This window comes from Ylistrum balloti, unplaced genomic scaffold (assembly GCF_031769215.1).
Source record: "Ylistrum balloti isolate Yb309-2 unplaced genomic scaffold, AGI_CSIRO_Ybal_v1 Utg370544, whole genome shotgun sequence".
In the NCBI taxonomy this organism is placed as follows: domain Eukaryota; kingdom Metazoa; phylum Mollusca; class Bivalvia; order Pectinida; family Pectinidae; genus Ylistrum; species Ylistrum balloti.
The window spans coordinates 931,540-952,456 of record NW_026782345.1 but is presented as its reverse complement, the minus strand read 5'-3'; the positions used below and the strand labels follow the sequence as shown (position 1 = coordinate 952,456).

The 20,917-nt window shown below is 37.0% G+C and overlaps 1 protein-coding gene across 1 annotated transcript in view; it reads right to left on the bottom strand.

Annotated features, from left to right (window-relative positions):
* The window catches only part of LOC132556092 (RNA polymerase II elongation factor ELL-like), a 36,891-nt gene that overhangs the window by 9,606 nt on the left and 6,368 nt on the right, over window positions 1-20,917 (bottom strand). Inside the window, exons 3-11 of the mRNA XM_060220480.1 lie at window positions 20,118-20,230; window positions 18,358-18,483; window positions 15,421-15,792; window positions 13,245-13,315; window positions 6,637-6,799; window positions 2,941-3,016; window positions 1,815-1,989; window positions 1,047-1,095; window positions 545-716 (exon numbers count right to left, since the gene is read on the bottom strand). Coding sequence (XP_060076463.1) covers window positions 545-716; window positions 1,047-1,095; window positions 1,815-1,989; window positions 2,941-3,016; window positions 6,637-6,799; window positions 13,245-13,315; window positions 15,421-15,792; window positions 18,358-18,483; window positions 20,118-20,230 — 1,317 coding nt within the window. The remainder of the gene's footprint in view (window positions 1-544; window positions 717-1,046; window positions 1,096-1,814; window positions 1,990-2,940; window positions 3,017-6,636; window positions 6,800-13,244; window positions 13,316-15,420; window positions 15,793-18,357; window positions 18,484-20,117; window positions 20,231-20,917) is intronic.

Genomic DNA, 20,917 nt, shown 5'->3' with positions numbered 1-20,917 from the left:
TAACTTTCTGTCCCAGGTCCCCCTCCACCTAAACGTCAGTCCATACCACATAACTTTCTGACCCAGGTCCCCCTCGACCTTAAAGTCTGTCCATACCACATAACTTTCTGACCCAGGTCCCCCTCCACTTAAACATCTGTCCATACCACATAACTTTCTGACCCAGGTCCCCCTCCACCTTAAAGTCAGTTCATACCACCTAACTTTCTGACCCAGGTCCCCCTCCACCTTAAAGTCTGTCCATACCACATAACTTTCTGACCCAGGTCCCCCTCCACTTAACATCTGTCCATACCACATAACTTTCTGACCCAGGTCCCCCTCCACTTAACATCTGTCCATACCATATAACTTTCTGACCCTGGTCCCCCTCCACCTTAAAATCTGTCCATACCACATAACTTTCTGACCCAGGTCCCCCTCGACCTTAAAGTCTGTCCATACCACATAACTTTCTGACCCAGGTCCCCCTCCACCTAAACGTCTGTCCGTACCACATAACTTTCTGACCCTGGTCCCCCTCCACCTAAAAGTCTGTTCGTACCTCATAACTTTCTGATCCAGGTTGGGCTCTTTTAAGCATAGCTTCAAAATCCATGAACTTCTTTGATACTCGTTCTACATTCATGTGCAAACCCCTGTATTCCTCATATTCATGATTAAACTCTTGTTTGTAGCGTTGACGCTGTTCAGCAGTGGAGATTGGATGGTAGGTGCTGGAAAAATACATAATGAATAAAATGATCTTCTCATTTCAATGAAAACATGATTAGAAGTTTAAGATACAAGAAAGCTTTCTTTAAACATCTATACCACAAGTTCAGATCTGTACTTTATTAAGGGACCTCAAGTTCATATCTGTACTTTATAAAGGGACCAAAAGTTCATATCTGTACTTTATTAAGGGACCAAAAGTTCACATCTGTACTTTATTAAGGGACCACAAGTTCATATATGTATTTTATCAAAGGACCACAAGTTCATATCTGTACTTTATTAAGGGACCACCTCCATAAACAACACTGTTCTACATTTTTCATACTTACTTCATGTAGTCTGGACTGTCTGATGTTGATGTGGCCACTTGGACTCTTTCTGTAAAGAAAAAAACCCATTACAGTTAGTAAATTATTAAAACATTTAAGATTAGGAATATCTTAAAAATAAAAGCAAACAATATGCCCAATGGACCTGAATTGTTGACCTGTTATATTGCATTACAGAGTTTCCCAGTTTGTGTAGTTAATTTCCTGAAATCCTATTCCTGAAGCATGCTAATACACAAACACTATGACCAATGAGCTTGTGGAAGGCGAAATCATCTAAGTTCTTGAAATCTACCCAGACATTAAGAATGAGTAGTTTTTGGAAGCAAAATATTGTCTAACTTCCCCTTTTGGGGCCCTGCCTGCAAGTCCCTTCAGACTGATTCAACTTTCTGAATTAAAGCAATAATTTTCCATACTCAGTGATGTTTCAGACCAAATTTGGTTGAAATCCATTCAAGCGTTAAGGAAGAGTAGCGTTTTGGAGCCAAATAATGTCTAACTAGCCTTTCAGGCTGTGACTTTGAATATAGGTCAAGATGCCTTATTCAAGGAGCTAGTCCGTCTAACATCATTAGTGTGGGACTCCTGCTTATTGAGAAGAAGTTGTTCAAATGTTGACAGTGTACAGACAGACGAAGGACACCATGGCCTAAGCTCAAGTGGCCTGTCGATTCAGGTGAGCTAATAACTAAGTTGACAGACTTAAACTTTGAGAGTTAGCTATCTACTGCTGTAATAAGTGTAATGTATCCATCCTGAACACACCATCAATATTTTCCTTTTTGTGCGTCTGGTCATGGCCATTGATTGTGAGATGTTGGTCATGCTTGAGGACCTCGCCAATCAATGGCTTATTTTCCTTTCTGGGTTTGGCAACAGAGTGGGAGATGCGCTGTTTCTTGGATGGAAGCAGATCAAGCACAGATTCAGTAGGCCGTTTCTGAAAAACAGTGAAAAAATATTTAAATACATTTGTACTTATAGGTGAGTAGGCTAAGTAAAAAAAAGCTTATATTCCTTTATGTTCACCTGAATCCTAATATACTGATCTAGTTGCTTCTGTTGTTGTGATCTTACAGGGGGATTACAAGAACCCAGACAATCTTGGTGCCCACCATTGTTTTGATTTCTAATCTATTCTTTAAAAGTTGGACTTTTTCCCTTCATTTCTCTACATAATTCTGCTCTTCATTATTTGAAATTTGAATACTCTTAAGAAAACAAGAGGCCTAAGAGGCTTGTATCACTCACCTGGATATTTCTCACTTCAAAACATTTTTAGCAGCAAACTGTATTGAATTGTTACACTTTTCCCAAAGATGATGAGTTCTAAAGCCTAACACTAATTGTTCAGAAAATACCTTTAGGCAGGCATAAAAATAATCATTTTAAAATCTTACCACCATTTCCTTTATTGGGCCTTGCCCTTCTGCAGACCCTTGATTTACAGAAAATTCACACAAGAATATTTGAAACAAAGTTTCATCAAACTTTTTTCATAATATAGGAAAATTTTTAAGTGATCGCTTTAGTTCCCCTATTGGACACTCCTCTCCCTCACAAAACAAAATTACCTGAATATACAGTACCTCCAGTTCATACACACCTGTAGGTTGCTAGGACCAACGAACCTAAATATACAGTACCTCCAGCTCATACACACCTGTGAGTTGTTAGGACCAACAAACCTAAATACACAGTACCTCCAGTTCATACACACCTGTAGGTTGCTAAGACCAACAAATCTAAATACACAGTACCTCCAGTTCATACACACCTGTGAGTTGTTAGGACCAACAAACCTAAATACACAGTACCTCCAGCTCATACACACCTGTAGGTTGCTAGGACCAACAAATCTAAATACACAGTACCTCCAGTTCATACACACCTGTGAGTTGTTAGGACTATCTGGAGACCTTTGATTAGAGGCAGGAGAGGAAGCTGGTGACAGATTGTCTAATTTTCTGAAAAAAAAAAAATTTTTAATAGTATCAGAAAATTATGGTGGACTATGTTTTTATAGTAGTAAGTTCTCTAGTCTTTATACTTGTATGCCATTTCATTATTTGATACAGGTATACAGGTATTTATAACACATTGATATACAGGTATACAGGTATTTATAACACAGTGACGTACAGGTATACAGGTATTTATAACACAGTGACATACAGGTATACAGGTATTTATAACACAGTGACATACATGTATACAGGTATTTATAACACAGTGACATACAGGTATACAGGTATTTATAACACAGTGACATACAGGTATTTATAACACAGTGATGTACAGGTATACAGGTGTTTATAACACAGTGATGTACAGGTATACATGTATTTATAACACAGTGACATACATGTATACAGGTGTTTATAACACAGTGACATACATGTATACAAGTGTTTATAACACAGTGATGTACAGGTATACAGGTATTTATAACACAGTGACATACAGGTATACAGGTATTTATAACACAGTGACATACATGTATACAGGTATTTATAACACAGTGACATACATGTATATAGGTATTTATGACACAGTGACATACATATATACAGGTATTTATAACACAGTGACATACAGGTATACAGGTATTTATAACACAGTGACGTACAGGTATACAGGTATTTATAACACAGTGACATACAGGTATACAGGTATTTATAACACAGTGACATACATGTATACAGGTATTTATAACACAGTGACATACAGGTATACAGGTATTTATAACACAGTGACATACAGGTATTTATAACACAGTGATGTACAGGTATACAGGTGTTTATAACACAGTGATGTACAGGTATACATGTATTTATAACACAGTGACATACATGTATACAGGTGTTTATAACACAGTGACATACATGTATACAAGTGTTTATAACACAGTGATGTACAGGTATACAGGTATTTATAACACAGTGACATACAGGTATACAGGTATTTATAACACAGTGACATACATGTATACAGGTATTTATAACACAGTGACATACATGTATATAGGTATTTATGACACAGTGACATACATATATACAGGTATTTATAACACAGTGACATACAGGTATACAGGTATTTATAACACAGTGACATACATGTATACAGGTATTTATAACACAGTGACATACAGGTATACAGGTATTTATAACACAGTGATGTACAGGTATACAGGTATTTATAACACAGTGATGTACAGGTATACAGGTATTTATAACACAGTGATGTACAGGTATACAGGTATTTATAACACAGTGACATACAGGTATGCAGGTATTTATAACACAGTGATGTACAGGTATACAGGTATTTATAACACAGTGACATACATGTATACAGGTATTTATGACACAGTGACATACATGTATTCAGGTGTTTATGACACAGTGACATACAGGTATACCGGTATTTATAACACAGTGACATACATTTATACAGGTATTTATGACACAGTGACATACATGTATTCCGGTGTTTATGACACAGTGACATACAGGTATACCGGTATTTATAACACAGTGACATACATTTATACAGGTATTTATGACACAGTGACATGACATACATGTATACAGGTATTCATAACATAGTGACATACAGGTATACAGGTATTTAAAACACAGTGACATACATGTTTACAGGTATTTATGACACAGTGACATACATGTATTCAGGTGTTTATGACACAGTGATGTACAGGTATACAGGTATTTATAACACAGTGATGTACAGGTATACAGGTATTTATAACACAGTGATGTACAGGTATACAGGTATTTATAACACAGTGACATACATGTTTACAGGTATTTATAACATAGTGATGTACAGGTATACAGGTATTTATGACACAGTGACATACATGTATTCAGGTGTTTATGACACAGTGATGTACAGGTATACAGGTATTTATAACACAGTGATGTACAGGTATACAGGTATTTATAACACAGCGATGTACAGGTATACAGGTATTTATAACACAGTGACATACATGTTTACAGGTATTTATAACATAGTGATGTACAGGTATACAGGTTTTTATAACACAGTGACATACAGGTATACAGGTATTTATAACACAGCGATGTACAGGTATACAGGTATTTATAACACAGTGACATACAGGTATACAGGTATTTATAACATAGTGATGTACAGGTATACAGGTATTTATAACACAGTGACATACAGGTATACAGGTATTTATAACACAGTGACATACATGTATATAGGTATTTATGACACAGTGACATACATATATACAGGTATTTATAACACAGTGACATACAGGTATACAGGTATTTATAACACAGTGACATACATGTATACAGGTATTTATAACACAGTGACATACAGGTATACAGGTATTTATAACACAGTGACATACAGGTATTTATAACACAGTGATGTACAGGTATACAGGTGTTTATAACACAGTGATGTACAGGTATACATGTATTTATAACACAGTGACATACATGTATACAGGTGTTTATAACACAGTGACATACATGTATACAAGTGTTTATAACACAGTGATGTACAGGTATACAGGTATTTATAACACAGTGACATACAGGTATACAGGTATTTATAACACAGTAATGTACAGGTATACAGGTATTTATAACACAGTGATGTACAGGTATACAGGTATTTATAACACAGTGACATACAGGTATACAGGTATTGATAACAGTGACATACAGGTATATTGCCATTTATAACAGTGAAATACAGGTATACAGGTATTTATAACACAGTGACATACAGGTATACAGGTATTTTTAACACAGTGACATACAGGTATACAGGTATTTATAACACAGTGACATACATGTATACAGGTATTTATGACACAGTGACATACATGTATTCAGGTGTTTATGACACAGTGATGTACAGGTATACAGGTATTTATAACACAGTGATGTACAGGTATACAGGTATTTATAACACAGTGACATACAGGTATACAGGTATTTATAACACAGTGACATACAGGTATACAGGTATTTATAACACAGTGACATACAGTTATACAGGTATTTATAACACAGTGACATACAGGTATACAGGTATTTATAACAGTGACATACAGGTATATTGGCATTTATAACAGTGAAATACAGGTATACAAGTATTTATAACACAGTGACATACAGGTATACAGGTATTTATAACAGTGACATACAGGTATATTGGCATTTATAACAGTGAAATACAGGTATACAGTTATTTATAACACAGTGACATACAGGTATACAGGTATTTATAACACAGTGACAGACAGGTATATAGGTATTTATAACACAGTGACAGACAGATATATAGGTATTTATAACACAGTGACAGACAGATATACAGGTATTTATAACACAGTGAAATACAGGTATACAGGTATTTATAACACAGTGAAATACAGGTATACAGGGAAGTAAACAATTTTAGACAAAGAGATACAGAGACTTGAATATCATATTAATAACAAGTAGATCTCTGTGTAAGTACTATACAAAAGGTTGATATTACCAATGACATCAATAAAAGGCACCAATGATCTTACTTTTTGACAAGTTCCTTGTCATTCTCACTGTAGAATTTCCAGTCCTGTCGCACTTCAGCAAACGCATGACGGGCTAGAGAGTATTTGTTATCACGCGGTATGAATACTGCTACTTGCTGTAGTACAGAAGAAATGGTATCTTTGTCTTTATCCAGGATTCCATCTATAAAAACAACAAAGTATACAAACAACTGACTTAAGATTCCTGAGGTTTGTTATAAACATGTTTTACTGTAGAGAACTAATTACTTAGGTCTCCTGAGGTGTGTTATAAACATGTTTTACTGTAGAGAACTAATTACTTAGGTCTCCTGAGGTGTGTTATAAACATGTTTTACTGTAGAGAACTAATTACTTAGGTCTCCTGAGGTGTGTTATAAACATGTTTTACTGTAGAGAACTAATTACTTAGGTCTCCTGAGGTGTGTTATAAACATGTTTTACTGTAGAGAACTAATTACTTAGGTCTCCTGAGGTGTGTTATAAACATGTTTTACTGTAGAGAACTAATTACTTAGGTCTCCTGAGGTGTGTTATAAACATGTTCTTACTTGTATAAAATTTTCTCAAGGAGAAAGTCTAATTACCTTGAGGAATTTTCATACCTGAGGTGTGTTGATGTGTTAAAACATGTTTTACTGTAGAGAACTAATTACTTAGGTCTCCTGAGGTGTGTTATAAACATGTTTTACTGTAGAGAACTAATTACTTAGGTCTCCTGAGGTGTGTTATAAACATGTTTTACTGTAGAGAACTAATTACTTAGGTCTCCTGAGGTGTGTTATAAACATGTTTTACAGTAGAGAACTAATTACTTAGGTCTCCTGAGGTGTGTTATAAACATGTTTTACTGTAGAGAACTAATTACTTAGGTCTCCTGAGGTGTGTTATAAACATGTTTTACTGTAGAGAACTAATTACTTAGGTCTCCTGAGGTGTGTTATAAACATGTTTTACTGTAGAGAACTAATTACTTAGGTCTCCTGAGGTGTGTTATAAACATGTTTTACTGTAGAGAACTAATTACTTAGGTCTCCCGAGGTGTGTTATTAACATGTTTTCAGGAGAGAACTAATTACCTAGGTCTCCAGAGGTGTGTTATAAACATGTTTTACTGGAGAGAACTAATTACCTAGGTCTCCTGAGGTTTGTTATAAACATGTTTTACTGTAGAGAACTAATTACCTAGGTCTCCTGAGGTTTGTTATAAACATGTTTTACTGTAGAGAACTAATTACTTAGGTCTCCTGAGGTGTGTTATAAACATGTTTTACTGTAGAGAACTAATTACTTAGGTCTCCTGAGGTGTGTTATAAACATGTTTTACTGTAGAGAACTAATTACTTAGGTCTCCTGAGGTGTCTTATTAACATGTTTTCAGGAGAGAACTAATTACCTAGGTCTCCAGAGGTGTGTTATAAACATGTTTTACTGTAGAGAACTAATTACTTAGGTCTCCTGAGGTGTGTTATAAACATGATTTCTGGAGAGAACTAATTACCTAGGTCTCCTGAGGTGTGTTATAAACATGTTTTACTGAGAGAACTAATTACTTAGGTCTCCTGAGGTGTGTTATAAACATGTTTTACTGTAGGGAACTAATTACTTAGGTCTCCTGAGGTGTGTTATAAACATGTTTTACTGTAGAGAAATTAATTACTTAGGTCTGCTGAGGTGTGTTATAAACATGTTTTACTGTAGAGAACTAATTACTTAGGTCTCCTGAGGTGTGTTATAAACATGTTTTACTGTAGAGAACTAATTACTAAGGTCTGCTGATGTTTGTTATATACAATGAAACTTCACCTAATGTTCACCTCAAAATTATGATCATCCCGCTATTACAGGCACTTTTTTTCAGTCTCATTTTTTTCACTATATCTCTTTGTATGGTTGCTTCAGTATTATGATTACCCCACTATTCCATATTATGACCACTTCTTAAAGTCCCAACGACCACTAAATAACGGTGCTTGACCTCACAATTACGACCACGTTCTAACCAGTGATTAGTGGGCAGTGAACCGCAAGTATGTGTGTCAATCTTGACCAGTGTCTTTGTTACAGGTTATCGACCCTGCCACCAGGTGGTGTTACAGGTTACGGACCCTGCCACTAGGTGGTGTTACAGGTTACTGACCCTGCCACTAGGTGGTGTTACAGGTTACGGACCCTGCCACTAGGTGGTGTTACAGGTTACCGACGCTGCCACTAGGTGGTGTTACAGGTTACCGACCCTGCCACTAGGTGGTGTTACAGGTTACGGACCCTGCCACTAGGTGGTGTTACAGGTTACCGACGCTGCCACTAGGTGGTGTTACAGGTTACCGACGCTGCCACTAGGTGGTGTTACAGGTTACCGACCCTGCCACTAGGTGGTGTTACAGGAAGTAAACCTCATTGGATGAACCTGGCCTACCCATGTGAAGCTGCATGCCAGACATGTTTTAATGGTTATCTATTATTTGTTGATTATGTATTGATAGCCCTACATACCCAAAGGTGAGTTATGTAATCTTTTCGGCCGATAATCCTTTGGTCAAGTGTTTTGACTGTACACTGGACTCATTTTTTAAGTAAAAACACAAATGTGTTGTACTGAGTGATACACTGAGTTAATGTGTTTGCAAATTTATGTGAAAAACTTCATAGTGACTTCATTCATGTCATTACAAAAGTCTTTTACTGTGATATACATTGACTGAGTTAATGCGTTTGTAAAATTTTGAAAAAAAAAACCCATTAAATTCCTATTGAACTTAAACTTGATTGTTTGTTTTCTTATCTTCAATCTTCACAACAGTAAATATACATGTATGTTACAATATGAATTAACAAAGGAATAAGACTACCTCACTATTAAGACCACCTTGCTATTAAGACCATTTTATTGTAGTTTGGTCTTGTGTAATTTCACAATGTGAAGTTTAAATCAAAGTTATGATTTTAATGAATAGTAATTTCAAACAATTTTGGATTTGAATATTCAATCCGAAATACCAAACACTTCACTGGTCCCATAATCCTTCATGAAATCCACTGATGTAGGGGGTATCAAACAGTGCATGTTCGTCTACATATTATGGTTCCTAATAGTGTAGTGTCATTGAAATTGGTTTACAGCTTTAAAGGTAAGGAGTAGTCCTTTGAAAAAAATATTTTGTCCAATCATATAGCTCTTGTTTTGGTTACAACAATAAAAAAAATACAGAGTGTTTTGGGAAATACAGTTGTGGTATCTCACAACGCAGCAGAAACTTTGTCCATGCATTATCTGCACACATGCTAATTACAATATCAAGCACAAAATTCAGAGCAATGGCATCACATATTTTGTGTAGTTTGGTAAAAATGGATCATTCATATTATGGATTGAACACTGCATGGAAAATTGAACAAGTTCAGACTAAATAGTGACGATAGTTGTTTGAAGTGTTAATCTTTTATTACAAAGGTCACTTTTAATCTGACAGTTATCAACATATAACCAGACCTGGCTTTAATAAGTAACTTTAATGTATAATTTCGTATGACATGTATTTAGCCCTAGGCAACAAATTTACCTGTATAAGTATATATGTAAATTTGTGACAGGTCTGTTATGGTAGGTTTCCATTGTAACAATTCAAATTCACATGGGTATACATTTTTTTTCGCAAAATAATAGAAATAGAGAATGATACACAATAAATGTAAACTAAATATCCTTTCCTAAGATTTTAGATTGCTACGGCACGATAATGTACTATATATGTATGAATGATTGTACACATACAGACCAGTCATGTGTGACATTCTATAAAAAAAAATACTATTAATTACAAGACTATTTAGTATGTAGCTGACATATTTAAATATGTCAGACTTATAAATGTATGGCTTAATTCAGAAATAGGCTAAACTGAACCAACTCTAATATATAATAATACAAAATAATAAAACCACACTTATTTGTAAGTCATTTCTAAATTGATATCAACCAAGATAGAAGTACATCTTTGAGATAGAATCACATCTTTGAGATAGAATCACATCTTTGAGATAGAAGCACACATCTTTGATATGAAGTGCACATCTTTGAGATAGAATCACATCTTTGAGATAGAAGCACACATCTTTGATATAGAAGCACACATCTTTGATATGAAGCACACATCTTTGATATGAAGTGCACATCTTTGATATGAAGTGCACATCTTTGAGATAGAAGCACACTTCTTCGATATGAAGTGCACATCTTTGAGATAGAAGCACACATCTTTGATATGAAGCACACATCTTTGATATGAAGCACACATCTTTGATATGAAGTGCACATCTTTGAGATAGAAGCGCACATCTTTGAGATAGAAGCACACATCTTTGATATTAAGTGCACATCTTTGAGATAGAAGCGAACATCTTTGATATGAAGTGCACATCTTTGAGATAGAAGTGCACATCTTTGATATGAAGCACACATCTTTGATATAGAAGCACACATCTTTGATATAGAAGCACACATCTTTGATATGAAGTGCACATCTTTGATATGAAGTGCACATCTTTGAGATAGAAGCACACTTCTTTGATATGAAGTGCACATCTTTGAGATAGAAGCACACATCTTTGATATGAAGCACACATCTATGATATGAAGTGCACATCTTTGAGATAGAAGCACACTTCTTCGATATGAAGTGCACATCTTTGAGATAGAAGCACACATCTTTGATATGAAGCACACATCTTTGATATGAAGTGCACATCTTTGAGATAGAAGTGCACATCTTTGAGATAGAAGCACACATCTTTGATATTAAGTGCACATCTTTGAGATAGAAGCGAACATCTTTGATATGAAGTGCACATCTTTGAGATAGAAGTGCACATCTTTGATATGAAGTGCACATCTTTGAGATAGAATCACATCTTTGAGATAGAAGCACACATCTTTGATATAGAAGCACACATCTTTGATATGAAGCACACATCTTTGATATGAAGCACACATCTTTGATATGAAGTGCACATCTTTGATATGAAGTGCACATCTTTGAGATAGAAGCACACATCTTTGATATGAAGCACACATCTATGATATGAAGTGCACATCTTTGAGACAGAATCACTCATCTTTGAGATAGAAGCACACATCTTTGATATTAAGTGCACATCTTTGAGATAGAAGCACACATCTTTGAGATATGAAGTACACATCTTTGATATGAAGTGCACATCTTTGAGATACAAGCACACATCTTTGAGATAGAAGCACACATCTTTGATATTAAGTGTACATCTTTGAGATAGAAGCACACATCTTTGATATGAAGTGCACATCTTTGAGATAGAAGTGCACATCTTTGAGATAGAAGCGCACATCTTTGAGATAGAAGCACACATCTTTGATATTAAGTGTACATCTTTGAGATAGAAGCGCACATCTTTGATATGAAGTGCACATCTATGAGATAGAAGTGCACATCTTTGAGATAGAAGTGCACATCTTTGAGATAGAAGCACACATCTTTGATATGAAGTGCACATCTTTGAGATAGAAGTGCACATCTTTGAGATAGAAGTGCACATCTTTGATATGAAGTGCACATCTTTGAGATAGAAGCGCACATCTTTGAGATAGAAGCACACATCTTTGATATTAAGTGCACATCTTTGAGATAGAAGCGCACATCTTTGATATGAAGTGCACATCTTTGAGATAGAAGTGCACATCTTTGAGATAGAAGTGCACATCTTTGAGACAGAATCACTCATCTTTGAGATAGACGTGCACATGTTCACTTTATGATAGCAAACTTTGTTCATATTTCCAGCTTAGCACACATTGTGCATACATCATGCACTCATCACATATTGTGTAATATGCCATCCCACAACTGTAGTTCCTGTAGTTATCATTCTTCAAACCCCTTATACATGAATTTGAAGCATAATCAGACAATATCTCATTTTTGACTGATAAGAGGATGCCTCATCTATCTTTCCTGAAACATCTGATGTGTAAAAATTCTATGCTTTAATAAATTATACCATATGACCAAGTTTCCTTACATAAGGCTCATAGGGCTAGTATTGCTCACCTACTTTAGTTTGCTGACATTGATTCATTTAATCTGCCCCAAGGGAATAAGATGGACAGTTTATACAAAATTTAGTTCTCTTCATCCAAGGATGCTTCAAAATAAATCTGGACAAAATTGAATCTTTCCAACAGGAAAAGGGTTTTCAGAATTTGCTTTGTTTTTCAACATATGGGCCCCATCCCTCCCATCCCATGGGCCAAGACAAATCATTTATACAAACTGATTCCTCTTCGCCCAAGAAAGCTTCAGACCAAATTCTGAACAATCCAGAATTTGCTATATTTTTTTGGACCCAACCCTCAGACCCCTGTGGTTCCAGACCCACTTTTTATACAAAATTGGTCCCTTCAGGCCAATTGAGCTAAAACAGAAATTTACATTTAACTGCATTGTGGCCTTGACATTGGAAAATAGAGACCTGATTACAGACATTTCCCCCAATCTTCAGTTGGCTAAAGAATTACAAAGAGATAAAGAAATGTTCAACACAAATTTTGAAGGAGGATAAAGAAAGCTACATACCTGCTTTCAGTCTGAGAAGTAGTTCAGGTTTCTTGTAAGGACGTAAGGCCAGTAGGTGTATTATCCTGTCTCTGTAACAAAGGTCTGTAGTTAGAAGGTATAGGCATAAAGGACAAAGTGTCTACTGCCACTGCAACAGACTATATCACTCAATAATTGTACATATTTATCACAATGCTAATCATATAATCCCACAATTGTACATATTTGATAGACTTTGACATTTCACTCCGATAAGAAGGAAGAATAATGACCAATTAGTCTCTACCTATAAAATGTGTAACACTGGTTTATAGTTTGACCTACATTAATGTGATTTCACTGGGAGGTCATAGATAATACTTTTCATAACAACACCTGCATACAGTAGTTTAATTTCCTACCTTGGTTAATCAATATCCGACACAAGGAAAAACTGGATGAAGCCCGATGGAATGATCCAACAAACCTTTACAAGTTATATAAACCTTAACAAATTATGCAGAAACCAATTTTTTGTCAAAAGGAATGAAGTCCTTGACTTCTGACCTCTCTACTAGTAAACAAACAACCCTAAACAAGCACTTGCTTTACATAAGGAAGCATTGTAAGACATCTATTTCTAATTTCCTAAACAGAACTACCGATACTTTGTGGAGGCTTATTTTCAATTTAAACTGATTAACCTTTTTGAACGTTAGACTTTCACATCCACTGTTTATACAAAACTGAGTTCCCTTCACCTTAGGACGCTTCAGGCCAAATTGTGACAAAATCCTGACATTCCTACAGAAGAAGGACCATGAGAGCTAACAGTTGCACCCAAGCTTCAGCCCTATCATATGTACAATTAAAATGCTCAATACCTTTCTACAGGTCCAGTATGAGTGATATCATCACCTAAAGCACAATCTGGCGTAATTATGTATTCAAACAAAAATATCACGTAATGATATATAAATCAATGACATAGAACAGGGAATATGTTTATACAACTCAGAGGTTTCTATTATTGAAAATTTTGCAAGATAATCAGATTTTCTAAGCAGAATTACAAAACAACTTTTCACAAGTTGATCCTTAAAAGTCACTGACATTAACAAGAGGTCAATATGCCTTAACAATAACCAGGCTTTAAAGACCTTTGTATTTAAATGCAGTGTTGTTGTAGAAACAGTTATTAAATGATACAGTAAAGGCAAAAACCATCACCTCACTGGTGGAACTTTAAATTAGAAGTTTAAAATATTAAAAACAGGGAATTGCGCATGGCAGCAGACAAAACACAATGGCTGACTTAAGAAGAGGCCCAATGGGCCTATGTCATTTACCTGGTATTCAATGCTCATTTCAAATACCTCATAAGCATTTACACCACTGTTTTAAAATAACTTCAAACAATCTTCATCTTATCAACATATCTGCCATTGCATTTCTGGGCCCTTTAGCATTTAATTACGAATTGCTATTTAATATAGGGTTGAACAAAATATACTCCTATGGCCTTAAATATTGATCAATGTCAGTTCTTTTCCAAAAGATTATAAGCCTTTATTTCATGAACCTATCAGCCAAATATCATTCTTCTAGGTTTTTTGTTCCTTAGAAGAAGTTGTTTTAAAGATGAAAACAAATCTGACCTCTATTACACTGATAATTGGGTCAAGGCGGTTTCCATTCACATCATCCCAGCAACTTACCAGCTAATTAACATAACATCTGGTCTGGTGGTTATCGAGAAGTTATAAGGAAAAGTTGATGCTGTAGATGCTGTGCTAGGGCAAAAATCTCATTGAAAACTGAGCAAATGCTGAGCCGGACAAATTCAATCTCGTTTTTGATAATTTTATTTTCTTTAATTTTTTCTCAAAAAAAATTAATAAAGTCTTCTGCAAGTAATAAAGCAAGCACTGATGCCGCTTCCTCCCCTTCTGCTGAATCTGTTGAATCTGTTGAAAACTGAGCAAATGCATAGCCAGACAAATTTTTGTCTACAGACAAATGGATGAACTGATAACACTTTACATGTTCTCTCCAAACTTTGTTGCAAGAGATATAATTGGGAAAAGGGGCATAACTCCAATAACTGAATGAATGAGTAGGGGTGTGTTCAAATGGCACACTGATCATTTCTGTGTACCAAATTTCATGTGAATCTATCTTTTTCTGTCATAGATACAAAAACTCATCAACTCACCGCATAGGCACTCCAACAATGGCTGGGTTGATGGGCTTGCTTTTGCTGCTAGCTGGCACAGTTGATGGGGTGGCAACTGTAGAGGCCAGTGATGATGGATGATGCGACAACGGAGACGATGAGGAAGATACAGATGATGTCACTTTGGAAGTGTTTTGCTCATGACTACCCTGGTAGGGCGATATGGAACGAGATCCTGCATGCAGCGAGCTAGGGCGTACAGAAGTAACTTGAGATGAATGAGAGGAAGATACTACACTTGGTTTATTTAACTTAGAACCTTGGGTCAATTTAGTATTTAAATCTAGGCCAGCTTTCACTCTCTTGATTTTGCGACCAATGTGGCGACCACTTGGCTTGATTTCTTGTGTACTGAAATGAAAATTTGATATGATTCAAAGCAAATAATGGTTGATAGAAATATCTGATACACATTAATAAAACATTCTTCTATTCATAGTGAATATACACTCAAGTCAGCTATTTACACAGACCACACACTGTTGGTGTCAGCTATTTACACAGACCACACACTGTTGGTGTCAGCTATTTACACAGACCATACACTGTTGGTGTCAGTTATTTACACAGACCACCCACTGATGGTGTCAGCTATTTAAACAGACCACACACTATTCGTGTCAGTTATTTAAACAGACCACACACTGTTGGTGTTAGCTATTTACACAGACCATACACTGTTGGTGTCAGCTATTTACACAGACCACACAGTGTTGGTGTAAGCTATTTACACAGACCACACACTGTTGGTGTCAGCTATTTAGACTTACCACACACTGCTGGTGTCAGCTATTTACACATTTACACAGACCACACACTGTTGGTGTCAGTCGTTTAAAAAGACCACACACTGATGGTGTCAGCTATTTACACAGACCACACACTGTTGGTGTTAGCTATTTACATAGACCTCACACTGATGGTGTCAGTTACTTACACTGACCACACACTGTTGGTGTCAGTCGTTTAAACAGACAACACCCTGATGGTGTCAGCTATTTACACAGACCACACACTGTTGGTGTCAGTCGTTTAAACAGACCACACTATGACGGTGTCAGCTATTTACACAGACCACACACTGTTGGTGTCAGCTATTTACATAGACCACACACTGATGGTGTCAGTTATTGACACTGACCACATACTGTTGGTGTCAGTCGTTTAAACAAACCACACACTGATGGTGTCAGCTATTTACACAGACCACACATTTCAGTTATTTAAACAGACCACACACTGTTGGTGTCATCTATTTACACAGACCACACACTGTTCGCGTCAGCTATTTACATAGACCACACACTGATGGTGTCAGTTATTTACACAGACCACACACTGTTGGTGTCATCTATTTACGCAGACCACACACTGTTCGTGTCAGCTATTTACATAGACCACACATTGATGGTGTCAGTTATTTACACAGACCACACACTGTTGGTGTCAGTCGCTTAAACAGACCACACACTGATGGTGTGAGCTATTTACATAGACCACACACTGTTGGTGTGAGTTAATTACACAGACCACACACTGATGGTGTCAGCTATCTACACAGACCACACACTGTTGGTGTCAGCTATTTAGACTGACCGCACACTGTTGGTGTCAGTTGTTTAAACAGACCACACAGTGTTGGTGTCAGTCGTTTAAACAGACCACACACTGTTGGTGTCAGTCGTTTAAACAGACCACACACCTTTGGTGTCAGCTATTTAAACAGACCACACACTGTTGGTGTCAGTCGTTTAAACAGACCACACACTGCTGGTGTCAGTTGTTTAAACAGACCGCACACTGTTGGTGTCAGTCGTTTAAACAGACCATACACTGATGGTGTCAGTTATTTACACAGACCACACACTGATGGTGTCAGCTATTTACACAGACCACACACTGTTGGTGTCAGTCCTTTAAACAGACCACACACTGTTGGTGTCAGTTATTTACACAGACCACACACTGATGGTGTCAGCTATTTAAACAGACCACACACTGTTGGTGTCAGCTATTTACACAGACCACACACTGTTGGTGTCAGCTATTTACATAGACCACACACTGATGGTGTCAGTTATTTACACAGACCACACACTGTTGGTGTCAGCTATTGACAGAGACCACACACTGATGGTGTCAGTTATTTACACAGACCACACACTGTTGGTGTCAGTCGTTTAAACAGACCACACACTGTTGGTGTCAGCTATTTACACAGACCATACACTGTTGGTGTCAGTTATTTACACAGACCATACATTGTTGGTGTTAGCTATTTACACAGACCACACAGTGTTGGTGTCAGCTATTTACACAGACCACACACTGTTGGTGTCAGCTATTTAGACTTACCACACACTGCTGGTGTCAGCTATTCAATCAGACCACACACTGTTGGTGTCAGCTATTTACACAAACCACACACTGTTGGTGTCAGCTATTTACATAGACCACACACTGATGGTGTCAGTTATTTACACAAACCACACACTGTTGGTGTTAGTCGTTTAAACAGACCACACACTGATGGTGTCAGCTATTTAAACAGACCACACACTATTGGTGTCAGTTATTTACACAGACCACACAACGTTGGTGTCAGCTATTTACATAGACCACACACTGATGGTGTCAGTTATTTACACTGACCACACACTGTTGGTGTCAGTCGTTTAAACAGACCACACCCTGATGGTGTCAGCTATTTACACAGACCACACACTGTTGGTGTCAGTTATTTAAACAGACCACACACTGTTGGTGTCAGTCGTTTAAACAGACCACACACCGATGGTGTCAGTTGTTTAAACAGACTGCACACTGTTGGTGTCAGCTATTTACACAGACCACACACTATTGATGTGAGCTATTTACATAGACCACACACTGTTGGTGTCAGCTATTTAGACTTACCACACACTGTTGGTGTCAGCTATTGCTTGGTTCATTCGCTGTTTTGTGGCTTGGAATACATCACTGGTGGCATGGATTGCAATTTTCTGGGACATGGTACCAAGAGTGTTGAGATGACTGCCATGTCTGCAGAGATAATAGAGAGGTCATACATTGTTTGTAGTTGATATGAAAGGTTCAGTACATGTGAAGGGCTGGTTATTACTTCATGCACCATACTTCAGGAGATTGTCATTAATGTGGGGCTGGTACAGACATTGTAATTAATGTGGGGCTGGTACAGACATTGTAATTAATGTGGGGCTGGTACAGACATTATAATTAATGTGGGGATGGTACTGAGATTGTAATTAATGTGGGGATGGTACAGACATTGTAATTAATGTGGGGATGGTACAGACATTGTAATTAATGTGGGGCTGGTACGGAGACTGTAATTAATGTGGGGCTGGTACAGAGATTGTCACTAATGTGGGGCTGGTACGGAGACTGTCATTAATGTGGGGCTGGTACTGAGATTGTAATTAATGTGGGGATGGTACAGACATTGTAATTAATGTGGGGCTGGTACAGACATTATAATTAATGTGGGGCTGGTACAGAGATTGTCATTAATGTGGGGCTGGTACAGAGATTGTAATTAATGTGGGGATGGTACTGAGATTGTAATTAATGTGGGGATGGTACAGACATTGTAATTAATGTGGGGCTGGTACGGAGACTGTAATTAATGTGGGGCTGGTACAGAGATTGTCATTAATGTGGGGCTGGTACAGAGATTGTAATTAATGTGGGGCTGGTACAGAGATTGTCATTAATGTGGGGCTGGTACAGACATTGTAATTAATGTGAGGCTGGTCCAAACATTATAATTAATGTGGGGCTGGTACAGACATTGTAATTAATGTGGGGCTGGTACAGACATTGTAATTAATGTGGGGCTGGTACAGACATTATAATTCATGTGGGGCTGGTACAGACATTGTTATTAATGTGGGGCTGGTACAGACATTATTATTAATGTGGGGCTGGTATGGAGATTGAAAGTAGTGACCACACTACGCCCACATTACACAAGAATACAGAGTAAGTAAAACACTTGTGTGATGATGGTGTGGTAAGAAACCTGCTTATTCGATACTCTTATGTAAGTTGTGTAAGGCTGTTGTGGTAATTCTGTGTGGAAAATCTCCTAGCTATTTTATGTGGGCAAGTTTGGAAAGTCTCTTACCTTCCAAGTGTGGAACTTGTGTAAAAGATCTCCTAGCTTTGTTGTGTGCACTAGTTTGGAAGTCACATACTTTGCTGGTGTGGAACTTGTGTAAAACATCTCCTAGCTTTGTTGTGTGGACTAGTTTGGATGTCACCTTCTTTGCTGGTGTGGAAGTTTAGTAAAACATCTAGATTTGTTGTGTGGACAAGTTTGGAAGTCACCTACTTTGCTGGTGTGGAACTTGTGTAAAACATCTCCTAGCTTTGTTGTGTGGACTAGTTTGAAAGTCACATACTTTGCTGGTGTGGAACTTATGTACAATATCTCCTAGCTTTGTTGTGTGGACTAGTTTGAAAGTCACATACTTTGCTGATGTGGAACTTATGAAAAACATCTCCTTGCTATTTTGTGTCGGCTAGTTTGGAAGTCACCTACTTACTTAGTGTTGCATTGGGATCTTCAGCTTACTTTGGAGCTGGTATGGAAGTTCTACATAGTCTGTGTTTGGCTGGCTACTTTATTTTTGTGGGGTATTTATGGAACTTACTTTGTGTCAGGCTGGTGTGCACAATCACTGGTGTTGGAGTCCACCACTGGGGCCAGTGAGAACTGGAATGTCCGAGCTGGATCACCTGTATTATTGCTGGGTATACAGATAATCTGTAAAAATCAAAAGAGCTAAATACAACACTATTTCAGTAAAGTGAACATGGTTTCAGAGCATTACAAAAAAGAGGCCCATGGGGTCTATATTTCTCAATTGGATATGTCTGCTTTCGCTTCCAAACATTTTTCTTCACAATCATATCTTTTATTTTTCCCAAAAATATGCTGGAATTTCAAAGACTCAAACTAAATATTAACAAAATCATTTCATCCAATCAGAAAAAGAACAATAATTATAAAATGTTAACTCTAGTTTCCCATACTGGACCCTATCCCTCTGTCACCCCTTCATTCACATACAATTGAGTACCCTTGACTCATTTTGGATCAAAATTTTGCCAAAATACATTCATTTCAACAGAAGAAAATGGATATTACATCTATGTGCCATATTGCCCCCCCCCCCCCCCCGCCACTTCTTCTCCTTGGGAGACCAACAATACAGAAAACCAAGTTCCCTTCATGACAAATGTAGTAATATCTTGGTTTATTGAGCGTCTGTTTAGAATGAGCCAAAATTTAACCACCAAAACTATACTTAAGAAATTGTCAGAACAACATACAGATTTCAGCATCCTGTCTTCCTGTTCACCAACTTAATATACTCCTTACTAACTTCCCCGAGCTATGTTATGTGTGCTGGAATATTGTTACATTTGTAAAACACCTGACAAATAACAC